The sequence below is a fragment of the Peromyscus leucopus genome, chromosome 6, assembly GCF_004664715.2.
Source record: "Peromyscus leucopus breed LL Stock chromosome 6, UCI_PerLeu_2.1, whole genome shotgun sequence".
NCBI classification, from domain to species: domain Eukaryota; kingdom Metazoa; phylum Chordata; class Mammalia; order Rodentia; family Cricetidae; genus Peromyscus; species Peromyscus leucopus.
This window is the reverse complement of record NC_051068.1, coordinates 80290400-80314175: the sequence shown is the minus strand read 5'-3', so window position 1 is coordinate 80314175 and position 23776 is coordinate 80290400. Positions and strand designations below refer to the sequence as shown.

The 23776-nt window shown below is 40.4% G+C and overlaps 2 protein-coding genes across 5 annotated transcripts in view; both read left to right on the top strand.

Annotated features, from left to right (window-relative positions):
* Nucleotides 1–2141, top strand: part of LOC114707259 (chitinase-like protein 3) — a 35132-nt gene extending 32991 nt beyond the window's left edge. For both annotated transcript variants that reach the window (XM_037206975.1, XM_028889942.2), the window contains one exon: nucleotides 924–2141. In XM_037206975.1, the coding sequence (XP_037062870.1) occupies nucleotides 924–1042 (119 nt within the window). In that variant the 3' untranslated portion in view covers nucleotides 1043–2141. The remainder of the gene's footprint in view (nucleotides 1–923) is intronic.
* An 895-nt stretch (nucleotides 2142–3036) lies between these two features.
* On the top strand, nucleotides 3037–21909 carry Pifo (primary cilia formation). 3 transcript variants are annotated; one of them, XM_028889947.2, is made up of 6 exons: nucleotides 3037–3248; nucleotides 17087–17229; nucleotides 17809–17907; nucleotides 18568–18698; nucleotides 20538–20655; nucleotides 21666–21909. In XM_028889947.2, the coding sequence occupies exons 1-6, from the start codon at nucleotides 3080–3082 to the stop codon at nucleotides 21732–21734; spliced, it is 729 nt and encodes a 242-aa protein (XP_028745780.1). In that variant the 5' UTR covers nucleotides 3037–3079; the 3' UTR covers nucleotides 21735–21909. The 3 variants fall into 3 exon arrangements, with proteins under 3 accessions (XP_028745780.1, XP_028745782.1, XP_028745781.1); XM_028889949.2 differs by lacking the exon at nucleotides 3037–3248 and adding an exon at nucleotides 16490–16915; XM_028889948.2 differs by lacking the exon at nucleotides 3037–3248 and adding an exon at nucleotides 16808–16994.
* The last annotated feature ends 1867 nt before the right edge of the window (nucleotides 21910–23776 follow it).

Genomic DNA, 23776 nt, shown 5'->3' with positions numbered 1-23776 from the left:
ACAAACCCTCAGCTTCCATGCTAGGGATGGTATGCCTTTTGGGCAAACCAAGAATACCTAGAAGCAGGGTCCAGGTCTGCTAAGTCTTTGGGGTGTGCAATAATCTACAGAAATTGTGCTGACCATCACTATAAGCATCTATGTCTCTATGGGGCTGTTCTTCAATGTCTCACTTACCCCTCTCTGGGGAGATTTAGCAGGAAGGTTCAATAGTACTGTCATGTTTCTATGCAGATTATTTTTTATATTGGAGCATATTTTTACCTGGATCTTAAAAACATTTTACTTTACATAGTAGGTACATCAGCAAGTATGTTTTAATGAGTTAAATGAAGAAAAAATACTTGTTTCATTTGTAAACAAAGTTTTCCTGTCCTGACCACCCAGTCCCAAATAAACACACAGAGGCTTATATTATTTACAAATGCTCAGCCAATAGCTCAGACTTGTTACTAGCTAACTCTTATATTTAAATAAACTCATTTCTATTCATCTATGTATTGCCACTTGCCTCATGGCTTTACCTGGCTTCTAACATGTCTTGCTTCCTAGGAAGTTGGCTGGCATCTCTCTGACTCTGCCCTCCTTCTTCCCATCATTCTCAGTTTGGCTTTCCTGCCTAACTTACTGCCCAGCTACCAGCCTGTCAGGTTTTTATTAAACACTGAGAATAATACACATTCACAGTGCACAAGATTATTCCACAGCATTCATTCCAAGTCCAGATGGCTTTGAGGGAAGATAGGAAAACAGGAAAATGTATGAGGACTTGGGTTGATATAACTTCTTAAAACCTGTGCATAGAATTATCCTCTGATCTAATCCCTGCTCAAGGTCACCATGTCCATGCTTCTCTTCACCTCCAGTGGAACCCTGCCTTCTCATGAGGGTCCCTGCTCATCACTTTGTGCTGTGTTTCTCAGGTTGCATGGCCTCTGTTTCAGATCTTCAGCAAGGAAATGATCCTCTAGAAAGTGAAAGTGGGAGCTGGAAGAGAGGCTCTGAGGCAGTAGATTCTGTGTCACCTGTGCCAAGAGAATAATCAAAATGCCTTCTGGCACATCCCAAATGGAATCTCATCCCAGCACAATTTCCAAATGGACTTTCTACTCAAATAACCTGTTATGAAAAAACTAGTCATGAACTTGTCCCTCTCAGCTTTTCCCAGTGTGCTGAAGTCTTCTTTGCGCCTTACAAAGGTCAGCTTGAATCTACCTAAAGTACCAAAACAAAATCAACAGTCAAAACATGAGTTCCCTAGGGTTTTCTTGTGATTGGGTGGACGCCTTTGCTCAATGTGGAAATACCAGCTGCTTCAGGTGAAAGGTGGAAAGACTGTGTGAGAATGTAGTGGAGCCACCACCCTATAGTCTTCTGTCTGCCTGTGTACCTCTGCATGCTGGCTGAGACGGTGAGGAGGAGACAGTTAAACTGTTGGTGCACAGGACAAGATGAGGACGGTCTGTAGCATCCTGACCACTTTCAGGAAGGAGCCGCAGTGACTCCTGGAGTCACTAGCATAAGCAGCACAGCCAGTCTTGTCCAAGATTGGAAGCTCAGAACATCATCCTACTTCTGCTGAAGGTCCAGGGCTGCTCCAGTGTTTCCAGGATTGATAACTGTGCAGTAGACTCATCATGGAGGGGCAGTGGATACATCATGGGGTATCTGCTCAGAATATGAGCTAGCAGGATCTTAAAATATATATATACTGTACTTAAAACCATAGTGGTAGCTGCCAGCTGCTGTCACATGGTTGTCTGATTAGCTGGTCATTAGACTCAGTGGAGCAGATTAGATTATCACTTCCTGGAATTCACAACTGAAAACAAGAACTGTTGGTCTGTCTGTCACTAAAGAGTGGCAGGATGTAAGCTCAGGAGCTGTAGAGGACTGAGAAGAGAAAGTTACTCTAAATGCAAAAGCTAGAATGTAGGATCTAGTGAGAGCACTTACCAACAGCTTCACAGCTCCTAATTCTAGCTCCTTTAAGAAGCCAAATGCATTTGTGCTTTTAGAGTCTATAAGACTCCCTTTTAACTATACACTCTGTTTGTTCCTTAAAGCACTCAAGTGTGTTTTTCTTACAATTAAAAAATGTTCTCATGTAATAAAAATATAATGGCTGTTTTTCTCCAGAACCCACTTTAGACTCACTTTATGTATCAAATTATTTTGGTTTTGTCTCTTGCCTTTTAGAATAGGTCTCCCTGTATAACCCAGACCAGTCTCAATATCCTGGGCTCAGTGATCCTCCTGCCTAAACCTCTGGGGTAGTTGTGACTACAAGCAGATGCCACTACATCCAGCTCAAACTCTAAGTATTGAACATACATTTTCTTACTTAGTCCTCACACAAACCTCCTAAGACAGATACTACTACTTCCTGGGAGAGGAGGCCTGGAGAAGTTTGGTTCCTTGCAAAGCCAGAGCCAGAGCCAGGCAACCACAGCTCGGGCCCTTCTCTACTGTTTTACTCCATCCCCTGACACCAAACACGGAGATCTCATGAGAGATGACAACACTGACAACTGACAGACAGTCCTCCCCCTGGGGAATAACCAGTCACCACAAACTCCAAGCGCTTTCTACTACACGCCAGATGCCATCCTAAGTGTGAAAGGCAGAGTGGTTGTGTTGAACAATAAATAAAAGAAGGAAATGAACAAGGTGAAAATTTGTTCAAAAGTACCCAGTGAATGACAATACTTTGGTTTGTCCAGTCTCAGACAATGATTCTTGTGGGACGATCTTAGCCAAAGCCAAAGGCAGCCAACAATTTTCTCATCTGGGAAGTTCCTCAGGCACAGTTATGGTGAGGACAAGCTCCTCTTGGTAGAAATGAACAAGGCGAGTTAACTTATACCAGAGCTGAAGGGAGTGAGCCCAGGATCCTGTTGTTGATCATTGGTAGAGTTACTACTCAAATCAGGCTTTCCAGCAGCCTTTATGCCACAATGCTGATTTGCAGAAAGCAATGTCACAAAGGGGAACTTCTAGAGCAGAGCTGTTGCTTAGCAGCCAGTCTTGAGAGCACACCTCATTTTCTTGCATAAAACCATCAAGAGAGTAGTGTCTCATGCAAACAAGTGAGCCCAAGCTTCCTGAAAGTTCCCATGCACTACAGTCATGGCCCAAATCTCTCGAGACACCTGAAAACCCTAAGACAGAAGACATGCCTGACAAGACCAAAGACAATGAAGTCACACAACAGAGCAACCATCCAATCTTTTGGAACTTTTATCAAGGTAATGACACTCTCAGACTCTAATATATATATATATATATATATATATATATATATATATGATTGTATAGTATTATATAATTATATTATATTAATATATTATATATAATAAATCCCTTTGTAGTAGAAGATAAATTTTGAAAAGACAGAATAGAGATCACATGAGGATGGCAGGAGGAACCTAGTCCTGGGTGGGAAGGAGAAGCCTCTGCCCACTATGCCAAAAGCCTTGGCAAAGAGAATTCCCCAAGCATAAAAATCAGAACAGAAGTACCCCTGGGGCCAGCTGGTTCCATGAACACAGAGTGGTAGACTAGAAATGAGTCCCCAGCTGTGCGTTAACAAGTTTATACTTGCTCTGCATGATCTGCCCCTGTGGAGACTCCTACAATCTGCTGGCAGCCCCATACTCCATAGGGCCTCATAGTTTCAGTAGCTCCCACAAGATCATGAAGCTAGGAAACACAAGCCAGTACTTAATGCACACCAGTCCCAGAGACTTCAGAGCCCAAGTAGTTCACTTGTTACTACTAAATGGCAAAGTCTGAAACTTAAGAAAGTCTAAAAGGGAGGACTTAGGAAGTCTGTTTCTTCTCCTCTGTCCACTTTCTCTGGACACCTGAAGCAGTATTTTTACTCCCCAGATCAAAGGTCCCCAACCTTGTTCAGATCTAAGGCCTACTTTGGGTGACAAATCATTTCATGATATTCACTTCCTTGTTCTATTGTTAAATTAATCAGTAACACATTACACAATTTCATAAGCTCACATATAATGCCCTAATTTTAGTTTTAAAAAGAAAACTGAATTCTGGTAATAGGTCATGTATACCAGCAAAGAGATGCTCAGCCATAACTACTTTAGAAGACAGTGAGGTTGAATTCTTGCACCATGTATTTTACAATGAATAAAATTAGGATTAAGAAGATCATGCCGGGCAGTGGTGGCGCATGCCTTTAATCCCAGCACTCAGGAGGCAGAGCCAGGGGGATCTCTGTGAGTTCAAGGCCAGCCTGGGCTACCAAGTGAGTCCAGGAAAGGCACAAAGCTACACAGGGAAACCCTGTCTTGGAAAAGAAGAAGAAGAAGAAGAAGAAGAAGAAGAAGAAGAAGAAGAAGAAGAAGAAGAAGAAGAAGAAGAAGAAGAAGAAGAAGAAGAAGAAGGAAGAAAATCAAATTTTATCTCATATGAGCATTAGAGAGGATTTACAATTGGACATCAAACAAAACAAAAGAAAAAAAAGTGTTAAGAAAATTACCACCAGGTATGTTAGTGCACACCTTTAATTCTAGCACTCAGGAGGCACAGACAGACAGATCTCTGAATCTGAGGCCAGCCTGGTATATATAACAAGTTCCTGGACAGCCGGGGATACATAAAGAGACCTTGTCTCCAAAAAAGAAAGGAACCAATGAACAAACAAAGGAATGAAGGGAGGAAGATAATACTATCTTACTAGCTTCCAGTAACAGGAAAAGGCAAATAACTACCTGAACATGGGTTACTTGTAGATAAAATCCCTTTATGTCTAAAAAGAGGGATGGGATAGGCCATGAGTGAATTTCAGTGAGTGAACGGTGTTGTTTCATTTACTAGGTTTTCCACGCGTTCTTTGAAACAAAGTCTCATTATGTAGCTCAGAACCCTCACAAACTCAGTATTCTCTGGCTTCCACTTCCAGACTGCTTGGGTCACAGGTGGTACCAGAACATCTGGCTCAGAGATACTGGCATAAATTATTTTATTGGTGTATAATATATACTGAAAGGGGTCTAAATCAAACATGAAGTGATTGGTGAGCTCACTGGTGTGATCAGTACACCAAGACAGAAATTCACCATCACTCCACAACCTCCTCCATATGGCCTCTCAGCCTGCTCTGCCAGTCTAGCTGTCCTGACTCCTAACTCACAGATTAGGTTTACTTATTTTGAAATTTCCTACTAACTGACTTATGTATCTTGTGAATGTTCATCTGAGTTCCTGCATTCAACACAGTGAGACTCTATTATTGCCTTGCAAGATTTTCATTTTGTTTTGTGTTACGTACAAATGAGGTGGATGTGCACATGGGCATGTGGGGGTGATACGCATTTGAGGCCACAAGAACACATCAGGGGTCCTCCTCTATCAGTCTCCACCTTATTCCCTTGAGAGAAGCCCCCTCAGCCACCCCAGATCTCGACATTTTTCAGCTAGGCCAGAGACCAACAAGCCCCTGCGATCCTCTTCTCTCCAGTGCTGGGATTAAAGGTATGAGCACCGCGCCTGGCTTTTTATAGAAGCCATGGGGATCCAAATTCAGGCCCTCGTTCTTGAACAGCAAGCATTCCTACCCACTGAGCCATCTCTCCAGCCTCTTTTGTTTAATTTCTTTTATTGTTGAGATGATGATATAATTACATCATTTTCTCCTTCCCTTTCCTCCCTTCAAACATTCCTGCATACTCCTCCTCACTCTGAAATTTATGGCCTCTTTTTGCATTAATTGTTGTTAAATTTATATATTAATAGATGTATATATGCATATATTCCTAATTATAACCTGCTCAGTCTGTGTAATGTTATTGCATATATGTTCTCAGGCCTGAAGTTTGGGCATTGAATAACAAACGTGTGTGCTCTTCTTCGGAGGAAACTTTTCTCCCACTCTCAGCATTCCTTAGGTGCCTGTAGCTTTTTGTGTAGGGTGAGGCCTCCTGGGCTTTGCCTGTCCACTTCAGCATGTTTATTGTGTTGTCCTTCTTCAGCTCGTGTTTCAGCAATTGTGTTCAGACTTTATGGGTGCAGTTTCTGGCACGACTAGGAGAAACAATCTTACAGAAAGTTCCCTGATCCTCTAGCTCTTACAATCTTTCTGCCCTCCTCTTCCACAGTGTTCCCTGAGCCTTAGGGGCAGGAGTGTTTTGTAGATGTAGCCATTGAGACTGGACTCCACAACTCCATATATTGATTGGCTACGGTTTTCCTGTAATGGCTTCAGTCTGCTACAAAGAGAAGTTGTCCCTGAGGATGAGTGACTCCCGGGCTTTTTTTTCATTATTTTTGTCTGTGTGTGTGTGTGTGTGTGTGTGTGTGTGTGTGTGTGTGTGTGTGTTCATACACACATACATAGGTGAATATTTGCAGAATAAGTAGGTGAATATTTGCAGAATGATGAAATATATAATCATTTGGCTGCCATCAGAGTGGACATTGGTAAGGCAATTGGGGATAGATATCAAAGCCCATGAGTTCCCTGAGGAGCAGGATGTTGGTGCAATATAGGAATGTTTTCTGTATAAAACATATATATATATATATATATATATATATATATATCAACCTAGCTAGGCTATAGTCTCTGATTATTTCATTATAATACCTCGTGTGTCATCCTTCAGGTGATAACCACCTTGTCTTGTTGAGACTGAGACTCTCATTTGGCCTAGGACTCCCATGCTGGCCAGCCATCGGGCCCCAAGAATAATCCTGTCTTCACCTCCCCAGTGCCAGAGTTACAGAAATGTACCAATATGCTTTTTTATGTGTGTCCTGGGCATTGAACTCAGGGCCTCAAGTTTGTACAGCAAGCACTTTACTACCTGGGCCATCTTCCCAGCCCTAGGATCTTATCATCTGTTTACATTTCATCTCCATTGCTGTCCTTTATATTACTATTCCATGATTTAGTTTTTCAATTTCGTTAGTAATGGATATTTTTGTTTCTAGTTTAGTACTATTACAGCCAATGTTGCTCTTAACTTTTTGGCACATGTCTTTCAGTACACAATTGCATGCATTACTGCCAAGTAAGTGCTAAGGGGGAAAAATTAAGGGGCCACAGAGCTGTCTATGGTCAGTCTTATAAAGGTCACCACAGTTATCCAGAGTGAATGCAATGACTGATTTACATTTCCGCTGTGTTGATTACTTTTCTCTTAGTGTGATAAAACTGCATGGCCAAGGCAATTCATAGAAGAGCAAGCTTTTGGTTCCAGAAGATTACAGTCTATGATAGTGGAGTGGAAAGAGCAGGCTGCTGGAGCACAGCTAAGAGTTCACATCTCAAACTACCAACAAGAGGCAAACAGCCCGAGTCTTTGAATCCTCAAAGCCCTCTCCAAGTGACATACTTTATCTAGCAGGGCCACATCTTCTAATTCTCCCCAAATGGCTACCAACTGGGAAGCAAGTATTCAAATGCCCAAGACTTATGGGGGCATCTCATTCAAACCACCAACCACATCCACCAGAAGTTCAGGCTAGAGTTTTTATTGTTTCATGTTCTTATCATCCTCAGGCTCTTGGTCACTCAGTGTCTATCTCATTCCAGTTTCCAACTGCCTTTATAATTTCTCAGACAAGCACTTTTATATACTTGCCAATTATTTCGGTGTTCTTTTGTGAAGTTAACACCCAAGTCTTGTTCATCTTTTAAATGAAATGATTTTTCTTACTACTTTGTAACATTACTTTATATACTCTAGGTCAGAATTGCCCCGTAAAAATACAACATATGCCATGTGTATAATTTTAAGTTTCCAAGTAGCCAAATTAAAAGAATAAAACACAAGAAGTTCATTTTAATCATGTTTTGATCTAACACCAAATACTATCATTTCAATGTGTAATCAATGCAAAACCTAGTTTACACCTTGTTCAGTGTGTTTTTAAAATACAGTGTGTGTTTCACTGTAGTTATATTTGGGACTTAAAATATCCCCTGGAAGCTCATGTGAAGACTTGATCTCAATGAGCAGTGTTCACTTTGAGAGTTGACTGGATCATGAGGACTCTGGGCTCACTGATGTGTTTCAACAACCATGACTTCACAGCTTGATGAAGTATAGGCAAGTTCTGGAAACTTTAGAAGTAGGGTCTAGTTGGAGGAAGTAGGTCATTGAGGACCTGTCCTTGAAGGCTACGACTTGTCCCTGTTCCCTGCACCCCAGACCCTACTTTCTTGCTGCCACTGAGTGAACAGCTCTGCTTTCCCTTCGCTGCCTGCCATGGCATCCTGCCTCAGCACAGGCCCAAAACAGCAAAGCTGAGTAACCACAGCTAAAACCTTGAAGCCGTGAGCCAAAACAAACATGTTTTCCTTTTAAATTCCTTTGTGTAGGTATTTTGTCACCACGAACGAGTGTAGACCAGCACAGCTTCTCTAACTTGGAGTAGCCATGTTTCAAGCATTCAGTGGCCACACATTTTAGTGGTTTTGTGTTGAATGCCACAGGCCTCAATGCTTTGCTGCTGTTACAGTCTCTGACACCTTGGCTCACTTTCTCACTTTCTAAATGGTTTCTCTTGGTTCAAATTACTATTTTGAAACCATTTCAAACCTAAAGAAGAGTTGCACAAAGAACAACCTTTTCATCCGTGTGTGTATGTGTGTCTGTGTGTGTGTGTCTTCTTTTGAATATACTTTTTCTGACATGGTGCCCAGTCCTCCATAAAGCCTCCAGTGAAACTCTCAGCAGACAACTCTCTCACACTGTGTCTATAAACCAGCAGCAATGCAGTACTACCCTTGAATTCACACACACACACACACACACACACACACACACACACACACACAGTTGAGTTCCTCCAGCTGTCACAACCCTATCTCATCTAGGATCCTCTCCAGGAACTTACACTGCACTCCACTGTCATGTTTCATCAATGTCTTTCAATCCACAATAATTTCTCCAGCCTTCCCTTGCCATTCAAATGCTTAACGGTCTTTTAAAAGATATCTGCAGGAAGGTCCTTAACCTGGGTGCATTTCAGATTGGGGAAGCTGGCTAAGCAAGTCCAAAACACAGGCAGGCCAAGTCACTCCACAGGCTGATGCTATGCAGAGGCAGATGGAATTTTCCTTCTCTTACTGTAACCTATCTCTTAGTGGAACCTTTAAAAGCCCATCCAGATTACAAGGAATAAACTTTACTTGAAGTCAACTGACGAGGGACTTTAATCATATCTCCAAAATCTCTTCAAGTAAACTCTAAAATTTTAATGAAATAATCAGAAACTATAGCCTAGCTAGGTCGATATATTAAAAAAAAAAAGTTGTCACAGAAAACATTTTTATATTGCACCAACATCCTGCTCGGTATCTATCCCCAATTGCTTTACCAATGTCCACTTTAATGGCAGCCAAATGATTATATATTTCATCATTCTGCAAGTATTTTCTTTCTCGTTATTTCTGTAATATATATATATATATATGCATATATATATATATATATATCTCATCAGTATGAACTCACATTCATCTGTTCTTCAATAGCTTGTAATATGGAAAGGTGGCCATCCTTGTTTGCAATCTCCAGTTGAAATTTTTCATATTTTCATCATGAAGTGTATTTTGTACATGTTGGTCATTAATAATATCAGATTAAGGAAGCTTCTCCTAATTTACAAAGAGATTTTATGTTTAAAATTATGAGTAGGTATTGTGCTAATATTTTATCTACTGAGATAATCACATTTTAGTTTGCTAATATAAGAAATTATATTGGTTTTGCTTTTAAATTTTACAGCAAACCTTGCATTCCTGGGACAAAATACAACTTGGTCATGAAATGACAGATTACATTTGATTTACTCAACTTTGTTTCATTTTTTTCTTTTCATTTATGTTCATAAAGATTTTCTTGTAATGGCAAATATTATCGTTAAGATTTTGCAAGTTTTATAGAATAAACTGAGTAATGGTGCCTCTTTGATATATTTTTTCCTTTTCTTTATCTTTATTTTTTTAGGATTAAACTAGATTTCATTTCAGTTACAAAAATTTACAGAGTATACAAAGAGCTCTCACACATTCCTTACCCAGTTTCCTCCATTATCAGTACCTTATTGGGTACATTATCAAGACTAAGAAAGCGACATTGCTACATTATTATGATAATTATAAAAGCTAGACCTTGTTCCCACTAGATTTGTTCCAGAATCCATTGCATCACATTGTTTTTTTAAAACTATACAAATTTTAATTAATTCTTTTCATACAATACATTTTAAGCATATTCTTTCCCCTCCCCTAACATCTCCCAGATCCTCCTGTTTCCCTACTCCCACAATTCCACACTCCCATGTTCATTCCACCTCTCTCTCTCTCTCTCTCTCTCTCTCTCTCTCTCTCTCTGTGTGTGTGTGTGTGTGTGTGTGTGTGTGTGTGTGTGTCTTTCTCTCTCTCTCTCTCTCAAAATATTTCTTAAATAGTTGGTAAGTTCTTTGGCAAAGCCATTTTTTATAATTTTCTATGTGTGAAAGCCATATACTGTGAATTCTACTTATAATACTTTTGAAATTACACTTATCTAAAAACTTTCCTAAAAACTACTACAACTTTTCTAAAAACTGCTGATTTCACCTAACTCTTTAAACTTAATTGAGTGTTGGGGATTTAGCTCAGTGGTAGAGCACTTGCCTAGCAAGCACAAGGCCCTGGGTTCGATCCTCACCTCCAAAAAAATAAATAAAATAAATAAATAAACTTACTTGAATATAGTTTTATGGTTTCCACTTACTATCAGTGTTTGCAAAGTCTCTAACAATGCTGCCCTTTTTTTTTTTATCTCAGTTGTTTCTTCCTTCCCTCATGTTTTACCCTAAACACTATTATCAGTGATTTATTAATTTTCTTTGTGTTCTTAAAGAGCTGGTTTTCTAGTTTTTTTTTTAGGTAAAGGTCACAGTATATTTCTAAGGCTGGCCTCAAACTCCTGGACTCTGATGATCCTCCTGCCTCAACCTCCTAAGCAGCTGAAACTATAGGCACATGCTATCCATCCAGGCTCAACATCTGTTTAGATTTTTCTCACTACATATTTGGTTTTTCTCTTTGACAAATAGGTATACATAGCTTTTCTTGTTGCCTTTGTTTTCCTTCCTTCAGATTTAATTTAATACAAGTACTCTGATTTCTTGAGATGAGTTCTTACATTCATATTTTATAGCCTTCTCATTTTTAACACACACATTTAATGCTGCAATTTTTTGACTGCTCATTAGTTTGGCTACCTTATGTGTATCATATTTTCTTTATCATTTGGTTAAAATAATTTCCTTACTGTCTGTTAATGACTTTTTGTGGATCTATTTCATTTTCCCTGTAGTTAAGGAACAGATTCTCCATGAACTCAAATTTCACTAGTGTGACATTTGTTAGATCTCTGAAACAAACACAAGTCTAAATAAATGTGTCCAAGGACTTAAAAGCACACCTACAGCCATTCTTCAGTTATTAGATCAGTGTACTGTTTCTCGTGTGGCGATTCTGTCGTTTGATAGCTGTAGTTTTTCTAATATTTTTGGTATGTGTATATGTGTGGGTGGGTGTGGTGGGTGGATGGTATGTACACATGCTGGGGGCACCATGTGCAGAGCACACACAGGAGGCCGGAGAACACTGTGCTCCCCACTGTCTCACTTTCCACATTCACTTTGTACCAGGGCTCTCGCTAAATTTGGAGCAAGGCTAGTAACCAGCAAGTCCCAGTGAGCCTCCTGCCTCCACTCCCCACACCACTGGGGTTACAATCATGTGTGCAGTCACTCCGCCTCTTTGAAATGTGAGTGCTGGGTGCTGACCTCAGGTTCCCACGCTTCCACAGCAAGCACTGTGCCATCTTCCCAGCTCCAAGGTGATAGCAGAGTTAACCAAATCTTACCACCCTGATTTTAGTCTGTTTATATTGTCAGTTACTAGGAGTGGTGCTTTAACGTCTTCCATTCTGGACATAGAGTGGTTTCCTTTGTATTTTATTCCATCAAGCTTTTGCGTAATATGTTCTGAGGCTGTGTTGTGAGATAGATGCAGACACATTCAGAAATGACCCAGGTTCTAGGAACACTGGCTTTTGTGTTGACTAAAAATAACCTCTATCTTTGCCACGCCTCTGGCTTTCTTTCATCTGATACTACCACCCACCCATGCACTTTTTGTTGATCTTCCTATGGAATTTGAATGCCATCCTTCGAGTCTTGCTACTTTGGGCACTAGAAGACAGTGTTCCATTGTCTTCTGCCCTGTACTGTTACTATCAACAAGTTAGCTATCAGGAAGGAAACTAGCCTGCCAGTGCTGGATGTTGACAGTCTGCCTATACTAGCCTGCCAGTGCTGGGTATTAATGAGCTGCCTACTTTCAACATACTTTGCAAGATATGTTTCATGTCACTAATGATGCAAATTGAATTCTCAAAAATATGAGAAGTTGAAAATATTAATATTTCCAAAACACAGGTTGAAGGTTTAAAAGGTATCTTTTTGTTTGTTTGTTTTTGTTTTTTTTTTTTTGTTTGTTTGTTTTGTTTTGTTTTTGAGACAGGGTTTCTCTGTGTAGCTTTGCACCTTTCCTGGATCTCGCTCTGTAGACCAGACTGGCCTCGAACTCACAAAGATCCACCTGGTTCTGCCTCCCAAGTGCTGGGATTAAAGGTGTGCACCACCACCACCACCACCAACACCACCACCACCACCACCACCACCACCACCACCACATGGCTAAAAGGTGTCCTATAAACAGTGTGTTCAAGGACTTGATAAGTCAGTGCTAAAAGTCCCGGAGTCAATAAAGTAATATTAACAATGAAGTAATGAAGCTGTGATGAAAGACTCCTGGAAAAACATAATTTTTATACAAAAAGAATTCAGTCCATCTTGTTCTCTCAAAATTCATCTGGGCTGACACCTTGTATTAAGTCATGAAAAGCATAAAACCTCCCTATGTGTTGACTATGTTCTTGAAATCTTGCAGACTTACCTACAATGTGCTGTGTTATCAGATTTTCCTCAGGTAAAAGAAAATAACAAATATCTCCCCACACATATATTCACCCCCCACCCCCCAGATATAGATAAAAGCTCTCATGGATTTGCTATCTCAAGAACTTTTGAGAAAATTTTCTACCACATCACACTTTGTCATATAAACAAAGCCAATAATGAACGGCTGTGAGGGTTTGTTTCATGAATAACTGCCCTAAATTTGTGATGGGGGTATGACCTCAATTTTGACTTTACTGTCAAGCATGTAAGGCCAGATCAGAGACTCAACAAAGAAATAAGATCTTTATAATCTACATATTAATTTTCTGTTAATTTTATTATTATTTATTTATACTTTAGGGATATGTTATATATATTCATGTCATAAGACATCTTACATTTTGTTAATATATGAGTATAACTTGTTGCTTTTTAAAAATATCAATTGACATAATAAGTTGGCCAGGAAATAATTTGTTCATAGGAAAAGAATTAAAAACAATAGTTATTATAGACAGGGAATCCTACAAATTAGTACATGATCAGAACTCTAAAATAAACCACCTAATTTTGAAGCCTGAGCTATACATTTAATTTTATTTAATTTTATTTCTCTTTTTATTTTAAAATCAAAGTATTTAGCAATGTAGTCACATTATAGAAATTTAAGAAAATAAAAGAAATTGGGCTTTTTTTGTTTTGAGTTATCTTTTCATGTTTTTCATTGTGTTATAAACTAGAATAATAGTATTTTCTTACATATTTAAATTTTAAGTTTTTTCTTATTTTTTTTAATATCTTAGAAGCAAGCTGCCCAAATAATGTTGATTTGATCATTATACGTTCTATAAGTGAATTGAAGTGTCATAGTGTACCTTATAACTATATACTATTTGTGTGGATTAAAATCAAAATATTGTTTTAAAACTAGTTGTCTTAAGAATAAAAATGTCAGCCAGGTGTGGTGACACACACTTTTAATCCCAGCACTAGGAGGCAGAGGCAGGCAGATCTCTAAGTGTAAGGTCATCCTGGGTCTACAGGGAGAGTTCCAGGACAGCCAGGGCTACACAGAGAAACTCTGTCTTGAAAAAACAAAAAAAAAAAATACTCAAAATTTTTTAATATATTAATACTTCCTAAAACAATAATAGAAGTGAAAATTATCAAATTAGTACCAATATATTTATATTTTCCTTATCATTAGTAGTACCATAGTCATATTTTTATAAAATTCTTGAAGTAAATTATATACTATGACTTTGAGACCCAATTTTTAGTCTATTTAAGTTTAGCTCCCTTATGACAACTAGTAGTTCCCCATGCTCCTATGAATGGCCCGAATCCATACACACACAGGCAGCACTAACTGGACTTAATGAGTTGTCAAAAAAAATGTAAAGTTACAGAGTTGGGAAGGAGGTGAAATGGGATTATGGGGGAAGTTGGAAAGGGAAATGGGGGAGATATGATTTTATTGTCTGAATTTATGAAAGTCTCAAAAATATTTTTTTAATCTTAGCTCCTTATAACAACCTCCCATATTCTGGGTTTTCTTCATTAGTTCTTGTTTAAAGATAGGTAGGTAGGTAGGTAGGTAGGTAGGTAGATTCATACATACATACATACATACATACATACATGATAATTACAGTTACATGCACAGATGATACATAAATAAATGATAGACACATTGCTAGATAATAGATCGACAGACAGACTGTTTTTTAAGTTTTTGTTTGAAGCAGGAGCCCATATAACTCAGGGTGGCCTCAGGAATACACCACCACTCCTGGCTCTTTCCCAACTGTTGTTTGTAGATGGACAGTTGCACATTATGTAGCACACAGAACAATTCACTGTGTAACCAGGCAGGGCACTACAGGATGTTTAGGCATTCTGGCAGGCTGGCCAAGATCGTCACTCCAATAATGTTTAGGTAAAAAATGCTCTCCCCGGCCAGAAGACAGGAATTTGAAGGTTTACAACACAGAGATGACAAATGTTTGGGGAGATTGATGTTCTCCCTGATTTTAATATCACACAATGTATGCACATACTGAAACAGCATATGAAGACATGAATAGTCAAAATTATGTGTCAATTGAAAAATATAGCATTTTAAGTGTGCTTTTGTAAATTTTCAAAATAGCATCATTTTACTTATTTTGTAGCTTTGGGAAATGAAGCTAGGGCTTCCTGCATTCTGGGCAATCTCTCCACTTCTGAGCAACATCACCAGCCCTCTTTTCCTTTTTCAGTTTGAAGCAGGTCTCAGTTACCCAGACTGAACTTAGTCTGCAGCTAGAGAAGGCCTGGAACCTGTGATCCTCCTGCCTCAGCTTCCTAAGTAGCTGGGAATGAAGATCTGCACTAAGGGGCCAACTTTCACTTAAAAGGAAAATTAGGCTGGAGAGATGGCTCAGTGGCTAACAATTTGCTGCTCTTGCAGAAAGCCCAAATTGGGTTCCCAGGGCCCACAAGTTCCAGGAGATCTGACACCTTCTTCTAGCCTCCACAGACACCTGCTTGCAAGTGGCACACATGCATATAATTGGATGTGCCAGCACACACACACACACACACACACACACACACACACACACAAAAGAAAGAAAAAGAAAAGAAAGTAAAATAAATGAATCTTTAAGAACTAAATAAATCTGTAAAGTTATCTCTGAAAAAAAAAAGTGTTAGCCTAAAGCACACGTGTACTGCAGGATCACCTTTAAAGAGACAAAGAGCGGCCGGCAACCGGCAGTGTGCTTCGCTACCTCCCATACCTGGACAGCTCCTAAAGCTGGTCTAAAACACAGCGAAAACAAGTCCTTGTTTCTGCCCAGGACCAAGTTTAAAGGTGAACGACAAACACTGACATTTTTCCTCATGGTAGAGGACTCAGAGACCAGCTGGCTCTTATCTTCAGTGATGCAAACCTTTCACACTGTCAACCGCTAGGAAGCCGACACCACATGGTTTTGTTCCATCTCTTTAAAAAATTCTCAGCAACCTTATCAATGGGATATGAAGACACTGAGACTTAGAAATTAAAGAATTTTTTAAATTATTAAGCAATTCTACGGTGCCAATGCACTCTTACTGTTCCACTGAGAACCACTAGTCTTTGAAAGCCTGTTACCCACACCCACCCCTACACTCTCCTACCTCCTCACCCCTGTACACACACACACACACACACACACACACACACACACCTCTGTCTCTTTGCCTCTGTCTCTCCCTCTCTCCCTCTGTCTCTCTCTCTCTCTGTTCCTCTCCTCTCTCTGTGTTTGTTTCTCTCTCCTCTCTCTTCTCTCCTCTCTCTCTCTCTCTCTCTCTCTCTCTCTCTCTCTCTCTCTCTCTCTCTCTCTCTCTCTCTCTCTCTCTCTCTCTCTCTCTCCTCTCTCTCTAACAATGTGCCTAAGATGGACCTGATAGGGTCCTAGCTGTCAGCTCAACCTTGCCCGCATCCTCTGCTTCTGACATTGTTCAACTACACATCCTCCTCACTTGTCAGCACAGTTCCTGAGTTTTTTCTGCTTCCCTGGTGCCAGTAGTTCAGACCTAAGCCCACGTCCCTACCTTTACAGCACTGCATTCCTCGGGGATGTTTCCGAAGAAGTTTGCCACCCTCTCACCTACTCAGCCCTTCCGTTTGTTGTCTAGCAGGCTCCACCCTCAGTTCAGGGGATGATTTAAGATATCCTCAGAGCCTAGATGTGAAGTGACGGATGCGCGCGGGCCAATCCGCTGCTCATGCGCACTCAGGGCCTTATGCTCCACCTCTCTGGCTCTCAGCCGCTCCGTTCCCTTGGCAACGTAGTACACAGTGCGAACCCTTAGTAGTGCACGATGTGCTTCAGCAAAGTAGATGAGAAGAGTAGCAGAGGACTACGGAACAGACAGCAGAAAAAGGGTAAGAAGACCTGGAGAGATGAACACGGAGAAAGTACAGCTCGCTCACTCGCTCCGTGGAGTTACACAGCGAGGTTTACGTAAGAGTTGGCCGCTGGGTCGTCCTATGGACCAGCCCCGATGCTTCCCTCCACCCTCGTGTTCACTTGGAGTTTCTCCTCTTGATCTTTAGGGAAGGTGGATGATTACTCCTTTGGGACACGTCAGAAGAGGAAACTCTTTCCTCACTACCACCCCCCAACCTGGTTGGGGAACTCGTTTCTCCCTGTCAGGGGATCGCCCCACACAGGCCCCGGGTGTTACACGGCAGCAGATGTGAGTATTCACCTCCCTTCAGTACCCTATGGAAGGATACACAAGTGTTCTGACAGAAAAATTACTCTATGCGTGCCTTTTTTATCTGGGTGCCAACATGAGAAGGAGCCCTGGTCCACAACCAGCTGTAGAGCCAATGTGTGAAGGCCCATAGTTCACCCCTTTCCATCCCCACCAAACGCAAGCTGTGTCCTTATGCAATCCCTCCTCCATCTTTACTTCCAGCATCCCTTTGAGCTGATGTCAGTTTCTTCCTGCTTAGTTCAGTCCTCGGGCTGCCTCTTCCATAAACGCAAATTCAGTTGTTACAGGGCTCTGAAGATGGAAGTCACTGGAATTCACAGAAAGTCAATGTTTTCCTCTATCCAGCCAGACTTCTTTGCAAAGTCACTCGTGTTGTTTGTTTAACACTATGGTTTTAACTATAAAAGAATCAAGACAAGAAAAAATAATAATGTCTTGCAAAGAAGTTCACATAGGAACATTCTAAATTCACTCCACTTTGAAGGCTGCTTTATGATTGTATTACTGATATTTTTCTTCTCCCCCTGCCCTTCCCTCTCTTCCTTCCACCGGAAGTGGAATGGTTTAGCATACAGCCTGTCTCATACCCCGACCAGTACAAAAGGTTATGCTATTGGAGCCAGGACAGCCGTGAGGTTTAAGCCAGTCAGCAAGGTAATGTTCTGGGATTGTAAAGCGGTCCATGTGGCAACATAAAAAGTTGAGGCATTAACACTGCAAGCAGGAAGTAACCCTGGGAGAGAGAAAACAGTTCACTGAAGAAATAGTCCTCAGACAGAGCTTTAATAACCTAAAGTTAAAATATAGACGCTAAATTTATTTATATCACACTATCTTGTCAGTTAAAGGACAAATTCCAACTTTTTCATTGTGTGTGAGTGTGTGTCTGACTGGATTTCAAGTCTAATTGTGAGCAGAAACAAAATCTTTATCTTTCTCCTTTTTCTGATGAGTTCTGAGCCTAGACTACACCAGGCAAATATGCTTCCACTGAGCTACAGCCCCTGACTGACTAAGATTCTACTTTCCTGCTGGACAGTCTAGGACTGTCAATCTAACTATAAAAATATCCCAGTGGTAAACTGTACCAACTTGCTTTGATTCTTTACCCATAATACATGTATATATATTATATTTACATAGCTCAACCACATCCATATTTAGAGTTTTGCCTACATAGGCCTATTTCTACACCTTTGACACACTGATTTATAAGCAGTATTAAATGATTGTCCTGTTTTATCTTAAATAATTTGTGATAAAATAGATGGCATTTTATCAGCCTCTAACACACCAGTCTTTTTGTGATTACAGGATGTGACACCATATCCAGGAATGTACCAGAAAGTTTGTACTTGGAATGAAAAATCCAAACAAAGCTTTGCGCCATTTAATGCCTTGATGCCTCGATTTAGGGGTGAAGCTCAGGGCAATTCTTATCCTGGGTATGTCTCCTGTTTACTGTCCATTTCATAGGAAAGAAGCACATAAAGCAGAAATTACCTCAAAACTTTCAGCTAAATCTGTAAAGACTTAACCTCTAACTTCCCTGGTCTCTGGTACTGTATCATTGTAGAACCAGTTATTAATTCAATAGATATTTACTAACGTGTCAGGAGGATTTGTATCTTCCACAGATCATTCAGTATACCCACCAAACAGGGGTCCTGGTCTCTTGGAGAGTAAGTCAGAACCAAAGAAATCAGAATTAATAACTCAAGGAAATGCCAGCAGTAATAAGGATTTATTAGTCAAACTGTAACACTTCCAGGAGTGAAGGGAACCAAGTGGCAGCTCCCTCGGGACAGTATCTGTGAGCTAAGGCTACCATGGGCACACCGTGCATGTGGGGAGCTGCTGTTGTCCTATGAAGACATTAGAACAGGGTGACGATGTGACAGAGTTGTAAGCTGAAGGCTACCTTCTCTGAGATTATTAAGGAAAACACTCAGCAAGTGCCACTTGATCTGAGATCTGAATGAATAGATTAAGCCAGTCCTGTGAAGTGGCTTTAATCTATTGTGTGGAGACAGAGCACCCCAGGCAGAAAGAACAGCGAGTGCAAGCAAGTACTTTAAGTTGAGAAGACATTGGAACAGATAGAAAAGGAAGACATGATCATGGCTGGACTACAGTGAGAATGGTGGAAAGGTGAATACAGAAGGGCAGGTTAGAGTATCTAGGCCTTGAAAGCCAATGGGGTTTAGTCTAGATGCCTACGAACCCACTCAGTATATGCACCTGCAGTGGAAATAGTCAAAAATCTTTCCATAACTGATGAGAAATCCAAAGACCAGAGAATAAAGGTAACTTTTCCAAGCTTGTGTTAAGGAAGTTAGTCTTGATTCTGTATCTACTCTAAAAACTATTCCTCACAATAGAATCTATAATAGCTTTACAAACACAGGCAATTCAAAAATAATATTGTTGTCAAGAACCAAAGTAACTGACTCTGCTTTGCTTGTCCCTAGATTTCAGAAAGTTTCTCTGCATATATTTCACCAAGTTCAAATTGTGGGTAGTACTAATCCATCACCATGGTGGGTCCCTTATCAGTCACTTTCCTGGGATCCTCTTTCAGCTAAGGACACTAAATTACAGAAATACTGTAGATTAAATATCTAAATGGTCTTATTAAATAAAAAAACACAGAGCCAAATATAGGGGTGAAAGCCTTAGAGAAAGATCAGGGAAATAGGGAAAGCCACCAGCCAACCTTACCTTACCAACTCAGCAGCTTCCAGATGATAATTACTTCTTATCTACCCACACCTTTATTGCCTTGCTGTTCTGCCATCTGAATTGCTCTCTAGCTACACCACTTCCTGTTCCTGGCCAGCGCTGTCACTTTATGTCTGTCTGTACAGCCCTCCAGAACTCTATGGTTGGGGATGGGATTAAAAGCATGTGTCACCATGCTTGGCTCTGTCCCCTAGTGTGGCCTTGAACACACAGAGATCCCGCCTGCTAAGTGATAGAATTAAGAGCATGTGCTACCACTGCCTGACTTCTTTGTTTACTTAAAATAGCTTGCTATTTCCTCTGATCTCCAGGCAAACTTTATTTATTAAAACACAAAATATCACCACAAAATACTTTTAGATTCTATCTTTACCCTACTTGGCTGTTGAAGCTCTCTTTCACACTGGCAGCCTAATTAGAAATACACTAACAGGGTAATGAAACTCACCTTGCCTGACATTGAAAACTTAGTCTTGTTTTTCCCAAGAAAGGTGGAACTCATGTTCAGTCATCAACCATGATATTTGCATGTTTATTTCTAGCCCTGGTACATACAATCCAGAGAAGAAGTCACCCCCAAAAGTTGTTTGGCCAATGAAATTTGGATCTCCAGACTGGTGTCAGATTCCATGTCTAGAGAAAAGAACTCTAAAAGCTGAGGTAATAAGATTGGTCGTTAGCATACCATTCTGTACAGTACTATCCTATATTATCATTTGTTCTTAAACAGAAGTCTGTAAGGGAACTTTAACAAGATCATGGTCCCCTAAAGTTATTATATTTTGTGCGTATGTCAATGTTAGAATCTTTTAGGAGAGTCATATGTCTGCATTAGCTTTTTATAGATAATTATGACTGGCCAAATATCATATTTTATTTGATCCTTAGATAAGGAATTAACTGCTCTTGAAAATTCCTTAGGGTAGACATGGGAAAATATCCTATATAACATAAGAAGATGCTGAAAACAGTAATGATTAGGTGACTGGGCAGCTGCAATCCACATCTATAACTCCTGATGTATTGTTGTTTCTGACATATCTCATGTGTTAGACCACTGGAGAATTTGAGAGCATTTTAAGAAAGAGCAAAAACAGGAAAGTACTACCTGTCTTCAAATAGGAATCCAGCATTGCCTTTCTGTGTGACCTTTAGGCCTTTTTCTATGTATCAATTTTCTTATCTTTAAAATGAATTTAATAATCCAATTTATCTGGTATTGTGGTAAAGATTAATAACATATAATATGGAAAGCCATTTAATACAGTACATAGAGTACATACTTAGTACAGGTTTGCTATAATAATTCTAGATTTATGGGTTTTTTTCCTAGTGGAATTTATTATTAAATCCATAAGTATTTGTTAAATGCCTAATATATGGATATATGTGTTAAGACCTATGGATAACATATAGTTAAACATACAATCCTTATCTTCAAAATGCTGACCAACTACTCAAAAATTTCCAAGTAGCCAATAATTCCTAGCATGATGAACACCAGAGTATGTTTTCAGTTATCACGAATCATTACACCTCAATTACTCTCGGGTTGGGCTTTACCTGAGTCACAGGGTTAATATGTGAAGTTCTATCTCACATAGTCAGGAAGATCAGAAGTAAAGGATTCCTGCTGGGATACTGAGCCAGACAATCTTCTTTTGTTGCAGCTCTCCACAGACAAGGACTTTAGGAAGCATCGGAACCGTGTGGCCTACTTTAGCCTGTATTACAAATGAGAAGTGGGCACCGTCTTCACGTGATTTCCTGACCACAGAATCTCCAGGCCTGAGGACAGAACTGCTCCCGTACTTCTGTGTTCCTGGGGCCTCTTGTTGGCCAGTTCGGCATCCAGGGAGGGGCAAGGGTCTCATAGTCACCCTATGAAAACATAAAGACTGTTCTAGAATGTTCCTACTCTGTCTCTTTGTTTGTGGTCTAATGGTCCCTGTTGGATGTCCAACCAGGTAGTTTCAATGTTGAGAAATACTCAGGTATCCCTTAACCACTCCCTCCAGTTCTCAGGCATCAGTCTTGAATGTTCTACCACTAGCCTGGCCACTAGCCCATGTATGTCAAGGGCTTAGGTAGGATTTGAACCCACAAGACATAGAAAATACTTAAATTCAGGCTAAAACAGTTATGTTTGGGGAGTTCTTTCAAACTTTATCAGTTCTCGGGTATAGAAATGGAAATATCCTGGTTCTGTTCTTTCCTAAACTGGCATAAAACTCAAAGAACCCAAAAAAGTCCCCATTACCCATGACATCACCTGTTTAGCCTGCATACCAAGTTTCTACTTAATGTCAGGCAGAGGGACAAGCATTGGGAATATTCTAGGAATCAGCACATACCTAAGCTGAAGTCTGAGAGAAGGTGTTTAGGACATTGAGTGTGCCCCTTCCTTAAACGGCCCTGAAGATTTTCAAGTGAGTCTTGGAGTATGAAATAAGAATTCACAGCAGCTAGTCACAGTGGCACTCACCTTTAAACCCAACACTTGGGAAGCAGAGGCAGATAGCACCCTAGACTACATTGTGAGTTCCAGGACAGCCAGGGCTGTATAGAGAAACCCTGTCTCAAAAAGCAAAAAGTAAATAAAAAGAAGAATCCACAGCAGCCACCTTTAAAGTGCATATCTGTGCATCTGTTAGGTCTCAGACCTGGGACAAATGGCTAGCTGAGGTGCCTATTTAGCATATCAAAGAGGACCTGGCTACAGGGTCCCTACCTGTTACAGGGCCCTCCTGGCTGAGATACCCCACTCCCCACCCTAAACTTCTCCAGTCCAGGGACTGGGCTGTCCTTCCCTATATAATTCAGCCACTTTGGTTACCTGCCCCCTTTTTAATCTATCTTTTGCACTCGTGGCCTCTTGGTCTGGCTCTCCACTCTCCCCTCATCCCTCTCCTCACATGGCCCAACTCAGGTTTGTGTTCACTCTGGATGCTCCCAGATGTTCCTGCCTCTGGCTATGCTCTCCCTTTTATCTACAATAAACTTTCTCCTCCAGCATACCTAGGAGCAGCCATGTCCTCTGTGTTTATTTCTTTTCTTCATTCACATGGTGTCAAAACCACAGGATTGGCATATATAAGCTCCCTTCCACAGAACTCAGCCTCTCCAAACCAAGCTGCTGATTTGACTCTCATAGGGTATGTATAGATCATTTGTTTCTGCTGGCTCCTGTCATCCATCAAATTTGACCCCCAAATTCTAGAGTTTGAAACATATGTATGTGGCAAGAAAGTAGAAGGGGGCTGTTTGTGAATAGAAAAGGGACTCCAGGAGGGAGAAGGACAGGTAAGAGGCAGGGCAGTGCAGTCTGTTGGTATGCTAGCTAGAAATTTTAATTTAGAAAACATATTACACAAGCCAACAATGACTCAGTATGAATTACTCAATATTTATTTCTTTATATCTTTATATTAAAGAACATCTAAAGAGCTCTGATTAATAAGCATTGGTAGTATTTTCAAAAACTGCCCTTCTGCATTCTCCTCTAGGGATGTTGTTAAAAGCACTTCCCCCAGTAGAGTCTAACTTGGCATCACCTCCACCACGAAGAGTCTCTGTGTCTTCTCCTGTCTCTTTTACCTTGGAGTTGTTTTCTTCTAAATTATCTGCTCTTTCCTCCTACCTCCGTAGCTATGACCCTCCAACCCTAACCTATGATTCTCTACCCTAAACAAGGGCACTGGGCAGAAGGAGAAACATTTCTTTAATGTGGTGAGAGTGCTAATGAGAGGTGAGGAACACACCCTCCGCAAACGACACAAGC